Source organism: Anser brachyrhynchus (assembly GCF_964034855.1).
Source record: "Anser brachyrhynchus genome assembly, chromosome: 27".
NCBI lineage: Eukaryota > Metazoa > Chordata > Aves > Anseriformes > Anatidae > Anser > Anser brachyrhynchus.
The window spans coordinates 498,315-517,255 of record NC_137720.1 but is presented as its reverse complement, the minus strand read 5'-3'; the positions used below and the strand labels follow the sequence as shown (position 1 = coordinate 517,255).

Here is an 18,941-nt window from a genome sequence, read left to right as displayed (position 1 = left end):
GACTTCAGACTATCTGTACCAAGTTTAGTTATAATCAGTAAATAGCTACAAGATTTCTGTGTCCAACTGTCAAAAGGCAAAGGACCCTGAAAGAACCCTCACCGTTAAAATAACGTCAAATATTAATTTTGCAAAAGAAACCTTGGAATCACCTGAGACAGGTGATCCAAAAAACACAGATCTGTTTAGGATAACTAATGGAAACGTTTTAAAGCAAATATTACCTGATGAGTCTGAAATTAGTACTGCAGCATAAGCCTTTAACCTTTGAATAAGAGTGAAGCCCACTTTTATGGACACATTTAAGAGATGCAAGAAGAAAAATAATATTTATTGTTTTTTTAGTTGTAGTGATATAGAATATCTTTTACACAGTTCTTATTTGTATGATTCTTCTGGCAATCTGAATAAATATGAAAGCAATGGTCCCACTTAAATCAATGAAATCCAAACTTTTTGGAAAGTAGTATAACACTTCCTCTCAGTCGTCCAACTTCTCCTGAAAACAAACAAATAAAAAACAACCCATGTGTATGTATTTTAGAGGAAGAATTCAAGGTAAGTTCAAAGGAGCTGGCATGAAGGGAAAGATGTGAGACAGCAAGACAGGCTTTGTGTCTTCCACTGTGACCCTCTTCTGGACTGATTTCACTGTTCCACAGAGAAAATGTACCAGGTGGTGTCCATAGAGCTATGTCAGCAGGAAAGTGCTTTTTGTTTGACTAATCCTTAATAGCTCCCAAGGCACTGAGATAAGGAATTAAATCCTGACGCAGAGGAGCAGTTGGGAATTTTGATACTGACTTCAGTGAGTCTTCACCAAAGTATTTAGCAAAGCTGCGTTTTGACAGCTACAAGAGGAGTTGGCTGATGCACGGGTCAAGGAGGGGACACTGGGTGGCTGGATGTCAGTGACCAGCCAAGATAGGTGCCAGGCAGAACACTGCATGGGAAAGCTGAGAGAAACAAAGGGACAGAGCCAGAAACGCTCAAACATCACAACGAACTTCGTGTGCTTACCCATCCTCCAGAAGCCTCAATGTAGTTTTTCACTTGAGCATTTCCATTAATCACCGTTATGAGTTGACTGGGATGGAACATAGATGGGACTTTCTTAAGAACATACATCATCAGTTTCACAGAAACAGAGAGAAAAGCTCTCTCATAGACCATCTCAGGGTTCTGGTCACTCCATCTTCTGCTGAGAGAATCCACAGCAGCCCCAAACTTCTCCATCTGCAAGCATCAAGAGGGCAGTCTGAGCTTTTCCTTTTTAAATGATCACAGGATAAGTGACTCTTGGCTCAACATCCAACATTCAATTGAATTCCTGCATTTGTTTCTTCTACCTATGACTAAAGCAGGTGGGCCCCGCAACTCCCTGGTGATATCCATACAGCATAGGACGTTCAAGAAAGGGCTCTCTTTTACTTCTATCTTTACTGTGGCTTGTGCAAACTACAGCATCAGGAAGCATGTTTGAAGGACTGGGGAGGACAGCTGTAGCCAGAGCTGCAACAAACCTTAAGCTAGAACTACATGCAGCATTTGCACCAAAACCATACTGGCATGAGATCTAAGACTTCAGGGCAAGCTCAAGCCAGACCACCTGGAGCACCTGGTCTTCTCCCATCACAGCCTTCCTCCTGCACACAGTATTTGCCCCCCACCAGTGCCAGACTGCAGATTATCTACTGCAATGACAGATCAGCCCAGGCAGAGCCAGGGCTACTCAGGTGATAAAAGGCAGCTCCCTTGGAAGAGACAAGGAGAAAAGTTGTGAGAAATCACCCACCTGGAAAAAGGCAAAGGACTGAGCAGGTCCTACAGTCATTTGCTTAGCTTTTGTTCCGGTGGCTCATACACTGCCAGCTAGACAGAAATGAGCAGAGGCAGGCTGCTGGCTATCATGTCCCTTTCCCTCAGACATCTCTGACTCATACAGCTTAAATTGGTCTTCTCCCCAAGCTTTTGCTATTCTCCAACGCAAAAGGACCTCCAGGTTGCCCTACAGACAAAGAGCAGGCCCAGGGCCAGGCAGGACAAGGTATCCTTTACCTTCCCTGTGAGTACTTCAGCAAGAACCTCTGAGGAAACCCTTTCAAAATCCATGTTGCACTGGTCCCCGATCTGTCGCAGACGACTGGCAATAATAACTGGGTCAAAATCACTTGGAGGTTCTCCTGCAAATGGCACAGGCCCTAAAACAATGAGCAGAGAGAGAGTAGGGTAAGGGATTATGGCATAATATATTATTAAAAGGCAGAGAAAAAGGGAGAATATAAGCTTACAACCAAGCATATTTAACGCATACTCCATTCACAAAGCTACTTTAAAAGAGAGCTAAGGTAGTTAGTGTCTCAAGCACTTGGGACAATAATGCAGAGTAGACCTGTGACAAGACACATTAGGATATCTAAAACCAACGTCCTTAGGAAATACTGTACAGTCATTCAAATATTCATAGATTTAGAGTGATCAAATTAAGGTTCCACAGGCAGCTCCATACCATCGACTTGTCCAGGTCTCTCCTCTCACCATAGATGCTTCACGCCCAAGTTTTGCTGCAAAGACATCCCCAGGGCCTTTCTTTTCCCTTTCCAGGTTTCAGGCAGCTCCTTCCTCCTGCGCTTCCAAAAGCAAGCAAGAAGAAGAGGGCTTGGGGAACACCTCGTCTCTCCCTCCTTTGATTCCAGGGACACACTCCCATCGATCAGCTGGCAAAGTCCTGCTTATATTCCCTCAGCATTGCTAGGCTGCAGATCATTGTGTATGGAGAGGCATTGGAGAATTTAGATATCAAACTCAAGGTCTCTTCTGAGCAAGTGTGAGTTGCAACATTTCAAAGTCACACAGTGATCCAAACTTGGGAAGGTTTTCAAAGGAACAGAAGACACACTTCACAAATTTCAAAATTTTATATAAAAACCATTAGAATGTCTCAGCTAAACAACTTATAGGGGGGTTACGTGTGGTGGTTTTTTTTCCTCAGTTAAAGCATTTTTCCTTAAAAATACTGAGAAAAAAAAAAAGTCTATTTTTTAATATGTCTGAATATTCAGCCAGAAGGAGCTACCCATCACTGAAAATTTCAGCAAAAATATTTCCAAGTTTGACAAGACCATAAGGAACTGAAAGCAGGATCTTTCAAAATAGAGTAGTGAGCAACTTTATCTTCAGCGTTGCTTCCTGACCCAGCCGCCTTCTTCCCTCCCTCCTCTGCCCACAGCCCCTGGCATGGCTGCCGCTGCCCCACGGCTCCGTCCGACTGGCCAGAGCTGCAGGCCCTCGGTGGGCATCGCACGGCGCTCAGGGATGTGAAAGCACCTGATCCAGGAGAGAGAAACTCGCAACAGGCCGACTGGAGACTTTCTGGGCAAGACAACAGACATAGAGCTTCCATCTAAAACCTGTTGTTTAACAGGGACGGCAGCGTTTCCGTGAAGTGTGTGAAAGGCTTATCACGATTTACAGTTACAATACAGTCATTAAAAATTGTAAGATATTTTACAGAATAAGATTAACAAAGCCACACCTTGCACTTACAGTAAGGCCATTACAGTAACCAGTGTACTTTAATCTTAAGCCAGGGAGCCCTCTCTGGGGTTTTGCCGTCGTATAAAACACTCGATGGACTTCTGCACAGAGCAGAGTTGGAGCAACGCTTCCTGTTTCTCTCCATGCCCTGGCTGAAAGCTACTCAAGCGGGAAGAGCAATGGTTTCGCTGCCAGAGAGGATTTTCGTGGCTGTGACAAGGAGACTTTTCATGACACCATGCAAAGCCCAACTCTCTGCAACTTTCAGTAGAGCAGAGGGACTGCTGCCTACACGCTCCTCCAAAAGGAAGTCGCGAGGCTGGCCGGGTGTAACTTTCTGTCCCTCCCCATGGGAGCCCCAGCAGGCAGCGAGCTCACCGGGCTGCAGGGAGCTGTGGGGCCCAGCCGTGGGCAGTGCCTGCCCTGCCCGCCCCCGTGCTCACCATCGCCTGGGAGAAGTGTGGTCATTCCCTAACAGGACCCCCCCCCCCCCCCAAACTTCCCTGGCCCAATAAATCAGGCTACAGCTTTGGCCTTCATGGGGTTCAGACAACCCCACCCCACTCTAACTCTTCCACCAGAACAGAGCTAACTCGGAGGTCATCACAGGTCTGTATTTTAAAAAGCCCAACAACCAATGCCAAGTTACAACCTCCTTCCTTTAAACGTTCAGTCACAACACTTCTCTAACATCTTCAGCAAACAGACAAGATTTTTCTCCCATTTCCCACCAAACTTCAGGTCTTACCTCCTGAATCTGTCTGCAGACATCGATTATCAATTTCATCTCCATGTAAGAGATCATAGTATAAGGCGTTCACAACATGTTCTGTCTGTTCCTCAAACGTTGTCATTGCGGTTTTCTCCCAACTGTCTGAATGAAGTTGAAGGCAGGACCAGGTACCTCTGTAGCTGCTCCTCTCCCCAGGTGTCTCTGAATTTTAGCTTCCTTTTCCCCGTAACTGCACAGGCCCTTCCTTCTGGGAAGACTCCTCCCCAAAACAGCACAGCACGCAGATATTTGCTCTCTTAACTGTGATCATTCAAACTATGGGTGTGGTTTAGTTTCAAATAAGCCATTAGCCTGAAGATTAACTGAAATAAAGAACTACAAGAAGCCAAACACTGCTCACCTGCTCATTCTTCAGGAAAGGTACCTGGACAAAAGGCTGGAAACTGGAAGTCCCTGTCCCAGACCAATACTAGATTCAGACTAGCTGCTGGTCAGTAAAGGACAGTTTGCCAACAAGCTATCATTTTTTTCCTGAAAACTGTGTAATATGAGTCCTGCAATGCACCTCCCAATGTGCATGTTGTATTCCTGTGCTTATAGGAACTGGTAGTAGGAGCCCTGCTACAGTCAACTTCTTAACTACATTTGAATTCACCCCTAGATGGCCCACCTGTTAGAGTAACTTGTTGTACAAGACTGAAATAACTTATTGCACATTTAATCTTTAAAGATAAGGAATCTTGAAAGCTTTGCTTCAAGGGAAGCTGAGGTACAAATCCTGTGTGAAACAAAGGCAGGACAGAGTACACTTATCTCAGGATCCACTGTAACCATCGGGCTGAATCCACCCTACAGACTTCAGCCAAGAGACCAGCAAATAAGTACATCAGAAAGCAGTCAAGAATGATTAATGTTTTTATTTGGAAAATCAAAAATAAAATCTAAAACCTGTTGTTTAACAGGGACAGCAGCATTTCTGTGAAGGGCATGAAAGGCATATCACCATTTACAGCTACAATACTGTCATTAAAAATTGTAAGGTATTTTACAGAATAAGATTAACAAAGCCACACCTTGCACTTACAGTAACCAGTGTACTTTAATCTTAAGCCAGGGAGCCCTCTCTAGGGTTTTGCCGTCGTATAAAACACTCGATGGACTTCTGCACAGAGCAGAGTTGGAGCAACGCTTCCTGTTTCTCTCCATGCCCTGGTTGAAAGCTACTGAAGTGGGAAGAGCAACGGTTACGCTGCCAGAGAGGGTTTTCGTGGCTGTGACAAGGAGACTTTTCATGACACCATGCAAAGCCCAACTCTCTGCAACTTTCAGTAGAGCAGAGGGACTGCTGTCATAGTAATTTCTGATTACTCTTTTGTATAAATAAAGAAAATGGGTGAGTTTAGTTTATGTAACAATATTCTTGGCAAAAAACACATTAGCTAATTAAAGTGGCCCAGCTACAGTGAGTGATACTTTCTTCTCAGAAAAGACTTAATAAGCTAAGCAAACAGAAAATAAAGCAAAGAGAAAGAAGCACAGATTTGGTGGAAAGAGAAAGCCCTGAGATAGCCAGGGATCATTTATTTTGCTTTCCTTAAATTGTAAGAAACACAGAAAGTATGTATATAAAAAACAAAGAAAAAGTCTCATACATTAAAAAGCTGGGGTAGTAGACATTTAGGCACAAAAAGGGAAAAAAAAAGGGGGGGATGGGGAATACAGAAATACAGTCCAGTCTGGAAGTATAAGCCTGTACAAGACTGTGATCACTACCTGGAAATGACAGTTGCCCAACAGGAAACTAACAGAAGTAAGTCACAACTACAAATAAAAATAAGGTTGAAATACAAACAATTCTGCAAATGACAGCAGCAAAAAGTAAAAAAAATTAAGTCACAATATAATCAAAAAATGATATTCCATACAGATTAATCAACTAAACAGCAATTCTTCAATTACTGGTGTAAGGACTGACAGCTGACTGAGGTTGTCAAAGTGATGCCAGGTATAAAACTCAATCTGCGTTAACTCACACATATACATTTTATGTATCTTGCTCACCCCTGCATTGTCTTAAAGAAGCCCTTGCCACAGGGAGCTGAGAAAAGACTTTTCTGGGGGTGATTCATGATTAGAATAACCCACTTCAAATAGAAAACACACTTCTTTCTCTCAAAAAAGTAAACATGATGTACCCCATGCACCCATACAAAGCAGAGCTCCATTCACTTTTAAGTGAAGCCTACTATCGAAATCTATCAGACAGAAAACTGTATTACATACAAAGGGAACACAGAACTGGGTACTTCTCCCTTCATCGCATTATGCCTCTCTATACACAATAAGCAGCAGAGTCCTGGAGTCTCAGAGCCATTTTTTAATTAGTTACAATTCTCTTGAAAAAAACTCCAAAACGCTGCCCTGAATCTTGCTCACTTCTGGTTCCATCAGTCACATTAGCGTCTTGTGACAATCACCACAGGTGCCAGCATTTCTGTGACTCACATCAGAACTAGCAGGCTAACAAATACATGATCTTGTCTTTTCCCCAGCCCAGGGGAAAGACATCATTTACCTCACCCCATTCACCAGCCTCAGTAGTTTGTACCATAGCTACCCTCATACCGCATGTGGTTTCTGTGCCTAACACTGCTCCAGGGAAAGGCTGATAACACTCCTACAGTTTAAAAGTACAGAACGAGCATCAGGAACAGCAAGCTGAAGCCAGAGAAGTAAACTCTGCCTGTGCCCTGAGCAAGCATCCCACTGGGAACAGAGATGAATCAGGATCTCAGCCCAGCAACTGCTCCCATGGCAGTCCTGAAAACGGACATGAAGGCTTGCAGCGCCTCAGGCTTTGCCTCACTCTGCTTCACCGAAACCTGCATCTCCGAATCTTCTGTCTCAAGCAATAGCTCTGTTAGGAAAAGGCAACCAGTGTCATCCTGAGCACTGAAATAAGCTTTCCATGGCTGGACACCAGCTTTGCTCATAGCAATAGTATGGATGTGGACGACATGAAAAGCAGTCTGTATGGTATCTGGATGAACAGTTCTGCCCCAGGGCACAGAGTGTTGGCAGCTAATGTCCAGGCTCAGCCAGGTCTTCTCAAACTGTTCTGCAGTCAGGTAAACATCAGGAATTAAGGTCAGGTTGCCTGTATCAGGATGAACCTTGAGGACTTCTTTATTCCCTTCAGAAATCAGTGACTCTGAAATGAAACCACAAACATGTGAGATGCAGCATATATTGCGCTACTTCCAGTTTCCCACAGAACCTTTCAGGAGGCCATCAGATGAAGAAGGTTGGAATTATGGCACCTTCTGCAGCATCTCCCTAGCCTAATGAGGTTGTGATCAGCCAGACACTGTACAAGATATTCAGAACACTAAACAGCACTCTCAAAGCACTGTGATATTTTTCACAAGAAATCCATGTACGAGGAAACTGAAACCCAGACGTGGGTGAGGCTGGTTACCTGTGCCTCTGTTCCCAGAGTCGGTACAAGGAGAAAAAGCGTAACAGGATTCCACTGGCTGTTGAGCAGTGACAAGCGCCCAATGTGCTCTGCCATAAACAGGTACAAGACTATTAAACTCAGAAGCCCATGTATTCACAGGTTGTTCAGTTTGGTCTTCCAGGAGCCCCAAGGAGGGGTCAGACTTAGGGCTGCACAGGACCCGCTTCACTTCTTCCACACCGGACTGTAAGAGGCGATAGTAGAACAATCCACGGTCTCGTACTGCCATATCCTTCTCCTCCTCTGGGAATTTGAGGAACATAGTTTTAGGAGAATTCTAGGATTCAGATTTCTCCAAAGTAACCCTTAATTACTAAGAACAGAGTCCCAGGGACAGAGCAGAAAGCTGTTACACTCACCAACCAGGAATGCGTAGCAGCCTCATGCATAAAGCCACCTTACCTTGCCATCCTCAGTGGTCTCCTCACAGCTAGGATGCCATCACTGCATCCATGCTCTGAGGACACAGCAAAACCAGGTCCTAAAAAGCCTGTACTACCACTGTAATGAAACAGAATGCTGAAAATGGAAACCCACCTATGCAATGATAGAGCAGTCTCCCTAGCATGTCCTGACATTCAGCAGGACGAGACAGGAAAAGTCGCACCAGTGCTGTTAGAAGCTCCATCTTTACTGCTGGAAACACCTCTGATTTCACGTTCTCCACAAAGTCCTCTAAAACATAGGGGGCGTTGGGTACTTTGTCACCGTGTGCCCCCAGGAGCCAGATCAGTGCTTGCTTGCCCTGAAGGAACCACAGAAAGCACATATTAGGCTTACCAGGATAGCAATGCTCTGTTTACCAGAAAGTCAGTGGTGACATGGAATCAAGTGACACAGGAGCACGAATCTTTTGAAGCTTTCTGATCTTCGTAATGCCAATCATAAGCCACAGGAAAGTCAAGGAGTTAGACTCCACCCATCCTCAACAGCTGCTAGCCCAAGGCATAAAGCCACCTTACCTCACTGTCCTGGATGGTGTCCTCACAGCTAGGCAGCGCCTGACACACTGCATCCGTGCACTGGGGACACAGCCAAACCAGGTCCCGAAAAGCTTGAACTACCGCTGCAATGAAACAAAATTTTCAGCATTCCCCAAGAATTATAAAACCATTAGGCAAAACAAATAGAATTAAATAAATAAAAAATGTATAAAACAGTCAAAAGACTGCAAAGTCTTAGCTAAACAGGTCGGTGCATTGCTCAGGACTATGTTTTGAGACACCCTTCTTCAAAGTCCCATGACATTGCTCTTGTCAGTGCAAAGTTACACAAAGTCTAAAATAAAGCACTGAAACTTCAGATTGTTCCTCTGGCTGCTGGAAAGTAATCTCTCTTCTGGACATTCCCTAGGCTTTAAAAAGAGACTGACTCATGATGTCTCAGACATACGATGTTAGAATAACAAATTGAAACTAACACCAATTCAAAATGTGTTTCATGAACTTTAGGTCAATATTCTAAATGCTCTGTTGCACACGTACAAACTACAGCAACTACTAAGACCTAATTCAACAGATGACTGCAGGCATGCAACTTTGAAAGCTGAAAGCAAGAGCATTAAAAAAAAGGGGGGGCAGAAATAGCACAGATACGAAGTTAGATTTGAAGGCAGCAGAAGAAAAAGAAAGAAGTCTTGGTAAAGTTGAATCAGACAGCTGAAGAGAAATCACAAAAGTTTAAAAGACACATGCCAAAGGTCCCCGTTAGAAAGAATTCAAGATTAGAACTCTTAACCAGCTAGGTCTTCACAAATAGCCACTAAAATACCTCTGCTGAGTCCCTCACTCCTCGAGTCAACAGATGGCAGACAGAAGGGAGCCTCCATATCTTATCAGACCATCAATACAGCCATAACCATTTCCCAAGGAAGTGAAAACTACATACTCCCACCCCACCAGGGAGACGTCCACCTGAAGATCCCAATTAAATTAAATGCCACATGCCTTCTAAAGCCTCAATTTTTGGAATCACAAGCCCCAACAAGGCCATTTCCTGAAAGCATAAGCCATGTAAAAAAACCTGCAGATGGTTACCTGAGGTGATATGCTCCTGCTGAAACCCCAAGAGCTCTGTCAGAATCCCCACACACTGTTCAGTGTATGTCCTGGCAATATTGCCTGCAGAGACACCAAAGAACATAAAAGGCAACCTTTAAATCAGAGTGAAATAGGAAACATGAGCCCAACTATTCATCACAATCTCATCTGAAAGAACTAATCCCTCTTCTATTTTGACAATACTTTCCAGAAGTGTAGTAAGATGAGCACATATACCCAACGTAAGGGATACATTCCTTTTTTGAAGAAAAAGGTTTCTTTTACCTCAGAAGAAGTCTGAACTTTTCTTAAACGTAACACGAGAGAAGCATTTTAGCATCCCAGGCTTTCTCCTGAGGAACACTATAAAACTTACGTACATTAAAGCTTGCAAAACCAAAACTGAACTGCCCCAAATCACCTTAACTCTGCCTTCATCACAACTCAAACAAGCAGGTATTATAGCAGCTCTACAGTTTCAATAAGACTCAACATTAAGACTCATTAATGGGATGAAATGATTTAATTCAGTCCAGAGTTCATTTCTTTAGAGCATCTCATAAGAGAACAGACACTTGAAAAAGACTCAAAGACATTATATTCAGTCAGAAACAGTTCAATACCAGGACTTCTGAGAGAATCAACATCATCATGGTTTAGAAACACCCATGAAACACTCCTGGGAAGGGTGATTTACTTAGGGCTTCAGCACAGATTAGTTATTCGGCATTTGCCTGGATATACTTTAGCAGAGAAAGGCGCACTTTAAAGATCTAGGGCTGCAGCTGCTTCTGAGGCAAGGCAGAGCTCTTACCTATAGCAGAGATCGCCCCCTGGGCAAGCTCTTCAGATATATCAGTGCAGTAGCCTTTCAGCTCCTCCAGCACTTGTACCACGTTTTCATCATTCACCAGCTCGCACAACACTTCCATCTTCTGGCATTTGATGTAGTGTGGTTCTGAATATGAGCAGAAGAACTTCTTGTAGTGGCTGCTAAAATGACCAGGAAGGCTACCGAGGATCTGGCGCACATGACACAGTGCAGTGAAGCAGAGCTCCCTGCTCTCCGAAGTGCAGGCAGACAGCAGTGGTCCCTTCACTCTCACCAAAACATCTGCCTGCACATGTGGGTACTCCCTGGCCAGGACCAGGAAAAGCTTGGTGGCTGCCATCACGACGCTGGGGCTGCTGCTTTTAAGATATCCGTCTAGTAAATTTAGAATGTCGAAAAGCTCCTCCTCGGTGCGGGGTCTGTAGCGCAGCAGGAAGGCAAGTACCTCACTTTGCCCCCACTGATCTAGATCGGCCATCCTGCCAAGAAAATGAACACAGTTTGCAGGAGTCAAGAAGTGCATGAAGATCCGTGCTGTGCAGAGTAGTGGCCGTAGCCTTTCAGTTGCTTACAGGCTCCATTCTACATCAAATGTTATATTTCAGAAGTAGATACCACAATTTTACCTCAAGACGATTGACCAATTTACAGATGTAGGCTTGAATTCGTATCAATTGTGCACTTTTGCTTGTGCTCTAAGCCAGAGAAACAAAGATCCCTGGACACAGCAATTACCTTGCTTTTGCTGTATCATGTACAATTATTTGCAAAAAATAAATAAATAATTTCTTCAAGTAACAGATATCTAATGGATCAGATACCTTTCAGTTCACTGGAAAATATACACTAGAACACCCATGTCACAAATATATCGTGCACGCTATCACGATTAAAAAAGATAAAACAATCACATTAGCTTGCAATTCCAAACGAACCAGAAGCAAAGACTCCCTGGAAAAGCAGGGCATCTAAGATTTCTCTGAAGACCTTAGCACAAAGCTTCTTTTCAGGACAGGCACGTCTGTCTTGACTCTTCTCTCCAGGTTTTGGCAGGAGCCCTGGGACACCCGCTCCACCAGCATACAAATCAGGAGAAGTAGAACGAAGGTCCCAGCACAACCTCTAACACGGACGAAAACGAACCTGTTGAGGAGGTGATGGGCGATGGGTTTGTTGATAACGACTCCTCCCTCTTTCTTCAAGATCTCTTCCAAAGCCCTCAGACAGTTCACCACTACGATGGGGTCCTGATCGCGCAGCAAGCTGTACAGCTCGTTCACCAAGGCGCCGTCTGCAAAAACCAAAGGCTCCCGTACCGAGCTCTGCCGGCACGCCGCGGTTTCACCGCTGCCTACGGGCCTTTACCGCAAATACGAGGCTTGAGCTGGGGGAACCGGCCGGCGAGCACTGCGGCTCTGCAGCGGCCCGACCCGGGCGCTGCTCCTCACCGACGGCCCGGGGGGGGGGGAGGACAGGGGCAGGGGGATGCCGCGGTGCCGCCGGTCCCCCCCCGCCCCCCGGGCCCGCAGCTGCGCGCCCCCGCGCCCCACTCACCCACTTCGGAGTCGCCCTGGAGCTCGTGCACCTTGGCGCAGCCCAGCACGGCCGCTCGCCTCACGTAGGAGGCCGGGTCGCGCAGCCCGCTCAGCAGCGGCTGCCGCACGTACTCCTGCGCGCCGGGCACCCTGCGGGGAGGGGACGCTCAGGGATGGGGGGGGGGGGGCGGGGGGGGCCGGGGCCGGGGGGGGGGGCGCCGGCCGCGGGAGCGCGCACCTGAGGCTGCAGAGGCTGCGCAGCGCGAGGCCGCGCACGGCGGGGCTGGGGTCGGCGCAGTCCCGGCGCAGCGTGTTGACGGCCAGCAGCGCCAGGCGCGGCAGGCGCGGCGCGTGGGCGCGCACGTAGAGGTGCACCAGCTTCTTCTGCACCACGTCGGCCGCCGCGCCGGCCTTCACCATCTCCGCGAACAGCCCCGACACGTCCGCGCCCTGCGTCATGAGCCTGCGGCGGGGACAGCGCCGGCCGTCACCCGCCGGCCGCCCCCCGCCGCCGCCGGCCGCCCCCCGCCGCCGCCCCTCGCCCCCCGCCGCCGCCGCCCCCCGCCGCCCCGCACCGGATGACGCGCAGGACGGCGGCGCGGTACCGCAGCGGGTCCGCCTGCACGTGCGGGTTGCCCAGGGCCCGGCGCAGGTCGCGCAGCGCCTCCTCGCCGCCCAGGTACGGCATGGCCGGGCCGGGACCGGCCGGGACCGGCAGGGCGGAGCTGCCCCTCGCCGCCGCCGCCGCCGCCGCCGCGCACGCGCCGCCCCCGCCCCGCCCCGCCCGCGCCTGCGCGGCACCGCCCCCCGCGTTCGGCGGGAAGCGGCGGGCGGCGGGGCCCGGCCGGCGCCATGAACGGCACGGTGATCCCCGGCACGCCCATCGCCGTGGACTTCTGGAGCGTGCGGCGGGCGGGCGGCGCCCGGCTCTTCTTCCTGTCGCACATGCACGCGGACCACACGGTGGGGCTCTCCAGCACCTGGAGCCGGCCGCTGTACTGCTCGCCGCTCACCGCCCGCCTGCTTCACCGCCGCCTGCAGGTAGGTGCGCGGGGACCGGCCCCGTCACGGCGCGGCCCCGTCACGGCGCGGCCCCGTCACGGCCCCGCCCGCCCGCAGGTGCCGATGTGCTGGATCCGGCCGCTGGAGGTGGGGCAGAGCCACGCGCTGGGCGAGGAGGTGACGGTGACGCTGCTGGACTCCAACCACTGCCCCGGCTCCGTCATGTTCCTCTTCGAGGGCGCCTTCGGCACGATCCTCTACACAGGTACGGGGCGGGCCCCCGCGGCCTCGCTGCGCTGGCCGCACCCTCACACCCCGCTCCCGCAGGGGACTTCCGCTACACTGGCGCCATGCAGCACGAGCCGGCGCTGAGGGGCCGCCGCATCGACCGCCTCTACCTGGACAACACGCACTGCCGCCTGCGCCAGCCCCTGCCCTCGCGGCACTGTGCCACGCGCCAGGCCGCCCGCCTCATCCGCGCGCACCCGTCCCACCACGTTGTCGTCGGTGAGTGCCGCCTCGTGCCCTGGCCGCGCGCGCGCGCCTCCCCCGCGGCCCCGGCACGCGGCTCACGGTTTCCCTTGCAGGTGTGTACAGCCTGGGGAAGGAGGCGCTGCTGGTGGACCTGGCAGTGGAGTTTGGCACCTGGGTGGTGGTGAGCCCCTCGCGCCTGGAGCAGATGCGGCTGCTGGAGCTGCCCAACGTGTTCACCGCTGAGGAGGGGGCTGGCTGGATCCGTGCGGTGGACGTCGCTGAGATCCGCTGGGATACCCTCGTCAGCTGGAACACGTTGCATCCTACTATTGCTATCCTCCCCACTGGCAGGCCCGTGAAGGTCACCCACCCCAACATCTACCCCATCCCATATTCAGATCACTCATCCTTTTCAGAGTTGTGCGAGTTTGTGAAGTGGTTGAGACCCTGCTCAATCATCCCAATTATAAGGGACAACATGTGCCAGGTTTACTTTCAGAAATACCTAAGTTCTGACCACCAGGCACTTCCTGACCTCAGAATCCCAAAGCCTGTGCAAGAGTCTTTGCAGCAGCAAAGCAAAACAAAGACACAGAGGACTGTGTGCCAGCAAGCTCTTTTCAAGAGACGCTCTGTGTCCCAAGGAGTTGTCTATGAGTCCCCAGAAAAATATACTGAGGAGTCTGATGGGTCTAGGGGCATTAAGGTTCCTCAGCAGAACTTCTGTGAGTCAGCTTTCTGCGCCAAAGAAGGTTGTACTGGTTGTCACGCGTCCAAGGAAAAAGGGAAGGAAGAACTGAGTGGAGAACAGTCAGGAGCAGCAATAGCACCTGGCGCTGTTAGACAGTTGCCTGTTTCTGATGAGCACGTTCCAAGTGGGTTTGCAGAGTCATACTTACTCATTCCTTTAAATGTCTTAAAGCGGAATTCCTCACAGAAATTTGACAAGGTGGTAGAAGATTTCATTAGGAGGGGAGAAGCATCCTGAAAATTGCATGGTGCCTGCCAGGGCAAATGCAGCTGATAGCGGTGATTCTAACTTAATACTGCATCCCATTCTTTGAGCTCAAGTTTCCCATCAGGAGAGAGGAGCTCAGCTATGGCGCTTTACTGTCTTTACCTCTTATTAGAGGAGAAAGAAAACTAGAAGTAGTTTGTAGATGTTTTATTTTTTGTTTATTTATTTTTATGTCTTTGTTTACATCTGTTGGGTACCCATGCTATATACGGGCAGCGTGGTCCCACTGCATCTGTGCCTTTTACCAGCTTTTTGCGGTGGTTTACCTGTCGTGGCAAAAGATTTTGCCAGGTTGATACAAGTTGAGCAGCAGAGGGCGTGAGCTGCCTGCACTTTAAGTAATGGGTTTGTGTGTGATGAGAGAAGCAAGAAGGGGGGCAATCTAACAGTCCTGGAGATTCCTCTTTCTACATACCTGTAATGCCTTATTGACAATGAGCAGTTCACTTCAAGGTGCATTACAAATATTATTTGTTAGGGTACGTTCAAAAATTGGTGCTTAAAGAAATGTAGAAAATTAAGTGCCTTAAAGTCTGTTAATCACTGTAATACCTCCAGACAGCACTGCTTTTGCATCCTGCCAACTGCAGCTGGATGCGGTTCTGCTCTCCTGAAAGCACCACTTTCATATTAACTGTAAATAGCTTTTTCAGGTCACTGGCTGGCAAAAATAGGACTTGTGTGAATTCCTGTGCTCTGGACATTCTGGAATGGATTGCTGTATCCTCTGCAGCCTCTGCACTCGAGCCTGCAAGCCTGAATTCTTCCTCTTGACAGCATAGCGCTTCTGGTAACTGTTAGCATTCTGTTAGACCCGTTGCTTTCCCCATCCACCTCTTGTTCTTAGCAGGCAATGCGATGGAAGATAATGAAACATCTGCTTACTGGTGTAAAACGTTAAGTCCTAGCAGCATTGTTTGGAAGGAATACTGTGGCTGAACAGCAAAATTGGCTCTGTTAGCTTAGAGGCCCGGCACTTCACCACTCCAGGTCAATTGCAGGGAGCCACAGCGTGGCCGGCACAGTCAGGAAGCGTCACTAATGTCACTAGGCAGTGGGTACCCTCTGTGTAGTCTGAAGACACTGTGGTTATCCTTGCAGAACTGCACTAGCAACAGATTACAAACTGGCTCGCTGTAGGGTTGTGACAGCGACAGTGAAGTGGAAATGGTCACTAGGCACTTTTCTGGGAGTAACAAACTGATTTGTTATTCAGCTTTTCCTAACCGTCTCATTGTGTTGAAAATAATGTTTGAAATGCGTTCATCAGGATTGGAGCCTCTTCTGAATGTAGTGTCCTGGGAGGTCTTCCCAAGGCCAGTCAGCTAGATGGGTTGGTTGAATTTCCTGAATCAAATGAGATTAAAAAAAAAAGTTTGCTCTTTAAGAAAGCTAGGGCTTATGAAAGGCAAAGATGTAGATAGATGCAGCAGCCACACCTGTTTAAAAACAAGGCTGTTGTGAACAGTAATCATGATGACTGCCAGAGTGGGTATGTTTGCAAAGCTACTTGGAAAACACGAGTCCTAACTCCTAACCCTGTGCCTTCCCAGGCACTGTAACATGATCACTATAATAAAAGCAGCGCCTTTCAGTGGGACTGCCTGTTGACTCTGCCTGCCAGCTGCAAATGGGATATTGGAAATGATGGAGCAGCGTTCTGCATTTTACCATAGAAATGTACTTCAAAAGTGGTAGCAAGGGCAACTCAAACTTCTTCTTGTGGTCTGTGTTTCCTGTTTCTTGGAGGCCTCTCTGTGGATTATTTGCCAGTCAAAATTAAACTGCAGAGCCCCATCAGGTCAGCACGAGTGGAGGCACCTGCATCTTTTGTAACATCTGAGACTGACAGGGAAATAATTGCCTTATGTTTGCAGTTGTTGCTGTTGCTGGCTGCCTTGGAGACACGGGCTGTACTTTCATGCTGTTGAAATGTAAGTAACTCGCTTGACAGGCAGGTGAGGGAAATGCTGCCTGCACTCCCATATTCCACATCCCGCTCTCAGCGTGCAGCTTCTCCATTGCTCAGAATGAATGCTTGCGTTCTGAGTCACTGCTCCATTTAGGTATATTGCGAATGACCTCTGAGATCTCATGCATTTTGCCGCTTGTGTTATGTGGCATCCAGCCTTTCCTCTTTTTATCAACCCTAAATGGAGTAGACAACCTTCAGGTGAACCTCTGAGCAAAATGGAGTTGTCAATGTTAATTCTTTGCAGAGGCAACTGGTCATTAGAACACACAAACAAGTGAAAATTGCGAAGACTTCAGAGGCTGGGGATCTGCTCCCCATGTCTGAGCACTTAGTTAAAACTACTGAAGAAATGCTGGTTTCTGTTACTAGAGCGTAAATGGTAACTGCTGCCACTTCAGAAAGAAATTATTCAACTTGTATAGAACCAAAGTACTAAAGTCTCCGCAGATTTAAAAGGCAGTGGAAGCAGGAGACACTTTACCAACAGTCAGCATGTTGGAGATGCAGTGTTTAAAATGCATGAGGCATTTTAGGGTGCCAGATGTGTTTCCTCCATTTAATCTTAGGTGTTGAAATACTTTTTTTGTGTGTATTATCTTAAAATCCTGGAAAACCAAACACGGCCTAGTGGGAAAAACTGGTACTAGCATTGCTGAGCTCTAAGGTTTCCGAGAATCATTCAGCTTCCCCTGAAGTCTGGTAGTATCTAGCTGTCCTCCTCTAGGTTTTGTTGTCTTTCATGCTTGCTTCCAAAATTTTCCTCTCCTCCTACCAGCAACCTAGCTCACATGGGAAGTGTTAGTGCAGCCAAGAGCCGGAGCATCTGTCATGCTGCTTCCAGCTCAGCTGCACAGAACTATGCCAACACTGCTACCGTAGGTGTGTTTTGCTCACAGCAGTGACAAGGAGAAGCTGTAGCCAAGTATTAGCTTGGCTATGGCATATCTAGGGCTGTGTGCTACAGTCATCCCTGCAGGAAAACAAAAATAGTGTTCAGACCAAAGCCCTCCCAAATCTATATGCACAGAACGTGCTTGAGCTGTTTATCTCTGTCCCACAGTTGAGAACCAAACCCCAGTGGGATGAAACAACTCACCCAAGGCTTTGCAGAGCCTACAGAGCAGCTAGGAACAGAGCTGAGTTCCCTTTGGCAAGTTTTCAAAACTGTTTTAACAAGCTGTGATCAAACACTGGTGTGTCATGAGGGCAGGGCAGGTTTATGGTTCTGGGAGCAGGGCTGCCCTGCCGAGCTCCTTCCACAGAGCTGCCTGTGGAATTCCAGTTGCTATACTATGAAACTGTTTGTTTGGTTCTAACTTTTCTGTAACCGAGTAGAGAACCCTGAAGGTGTACCCTCCCTATGCTATGGAGAGAAGGAAACGTACTCTTTCAGTTTAGGTTGCTGCCAAGCGACACAGGTAGAACGTACTTTGTGCTCCACAGCAAACAAGTATATAATGCAGGCTTGTAGGGAGCACCCTAAAGCACTCTTCTCAGGAGTGTTTGTAACTCTGCTTCCCATCGTACAAGGCTAAAACACTTAGGACAACTTCTATGCTGTGGACTTGCTTTGCATTTTTGCAGCACAGGTTCTCGTTGCTATTTTTCTAGATAAAAAGAATCGTGTAACAGGGAGATCTTCACCAAGAAAACTAATTCAGAGAGCTTACTTAATTTCTTATCTGGTATATTGTAGTGTTGGACTCGTGCCAAGCTAACTTGAAGCCTAAAATCTCTAGCTTTACATTCTTTTTTGGACCCTTCTGAAAGAATAATAGAACATGTAGAAAAGGCAAAGTCATTCTGATCGTGTGAGGTCCCTTATATGAGCTGCTGTCTGCACCTGGATATTTTATGTGCATTCACAATTCCTTCTGGTAAAATTTTGCTCTTTTGCTGAAGTTACTACAGTTTCCCTACTGTCACATTGCACTTGGCCAAGTGCCTGCCTCAGCACAAGCAGCCATGGGTATGCAGCAACTTGTTTGGGACAAACCTTACTTGACTGCGAGCCTGTTGGCCCAGACTCGGGGAGCTGGGGACTTTGTGAGCAGGTGCCTGGGAAGATAAGGACGTCATTTTAACTTTGTATGTGTGCTCCACGCATGACAGACATGCAGCATGGAGTACCGTGTGGAGCTGATCCTATGCTTGCTTTCCAGGCTTCAGTGCCAGTAAGAGGTGGAAGTGTAGGGATCAGGCCACGTGCAGAGCTATGCTCCTCACCCCACCAACAGACAAGAGCTGCAAAATTACATGGGGGAGGAGGAGAGAGA

At 48.0% G+C, this 18,941-nt stretch overlaps 3 protein-coding genes across 4 annotated transcripts; 1 reads left to right on the top strand and 2 right to left on the bottom strand.

Annotated features, from left to right (window-relative positions):
- Nucleotides 1–301: 301 nt before the first annotated feature.
- Nucleotides 302–4,531, bottom strand: BCL2L15 (BCL2 like 15). The gene is made up of 4 exons (XM_080568981.1): nt 4,286–4,531; nt 2,059–2,201; nt 1,021–1,236; nt 302–499 (listed from the first exon to the last, which is right to left on the bottom strand). Exons 1-4 carry the CDS (start codon nt 4,389–4,391, stop codon nt 482–484), a joined length of 483 nt encoding a protein of 160 aa, XP_080425107.1. The 5' UTR covers nt 4,392–4,531; the 3' UTR covers nt 302–481.
- A 641-nt stretch (nt 4,532–5,172) lies between these two features.
- Nucleotides 5,173–12,976, bottom strand: AP4B1 (adaptor related protein complex 4 subunit beta 1). Of its 2 annotated transcripts, XM_080568976.1 has the most exons (10): nt 12,772–12,976; nt 12,435–12,659; nt 12,216–12,346; nt 11,805–11,952; nt 10,644–11,140; nt 9,827–9,910; nt 8,753–8,856; nt 8,328–8,535; nt 7,749–8,033; nt 5,173–7,481 (listed from the first exon to the last, which is right to left on the bottom strand). In XM_080568976.1, exons 1-10 carry the CDS (start codon nt 12,882–12,884, stop codon nt 7,054–7,056), a joined length of 2,223 nt encoding a protein of 740 aa, XP_080425102.1. In that variant the 5' UTR covers nt 12,885–12,976; the 3' UTR covers nt 5,173–7,053. The 2 variants fall into 2 exon arrangements, with proteins under 2 accessions (XP_080425102.1, XP_080425103.1); XM_080568977.1 differs by lacking the exon at nt 7,749–8,033.
- A 436-nt stretch (nt 12,977–13,412) lies between these two features.
- Nucleotides 13,413–16,240, top strand: DCLRE1B (DNA cross-link repair 1B). The gene is made up of 2 exons (XM_080568980.1): nt 13,413–13,705; nt 13,786–16,240. The coding sequence occupies exons 1-2, from the start codon at nt 13,549–13,551 to the stop codon at nt 14,658–14,660; spliced, it is 1,032 nt and encodes a 343-aa protein (XP_080425106.1). The 5' UTR covers nt 13,413–13,548; the 3' UTR covers nt 14,661–16,240.
- The last annotated feature ends 2,701 nt before the right edge of the window (nt 16,241–18,941 follow it).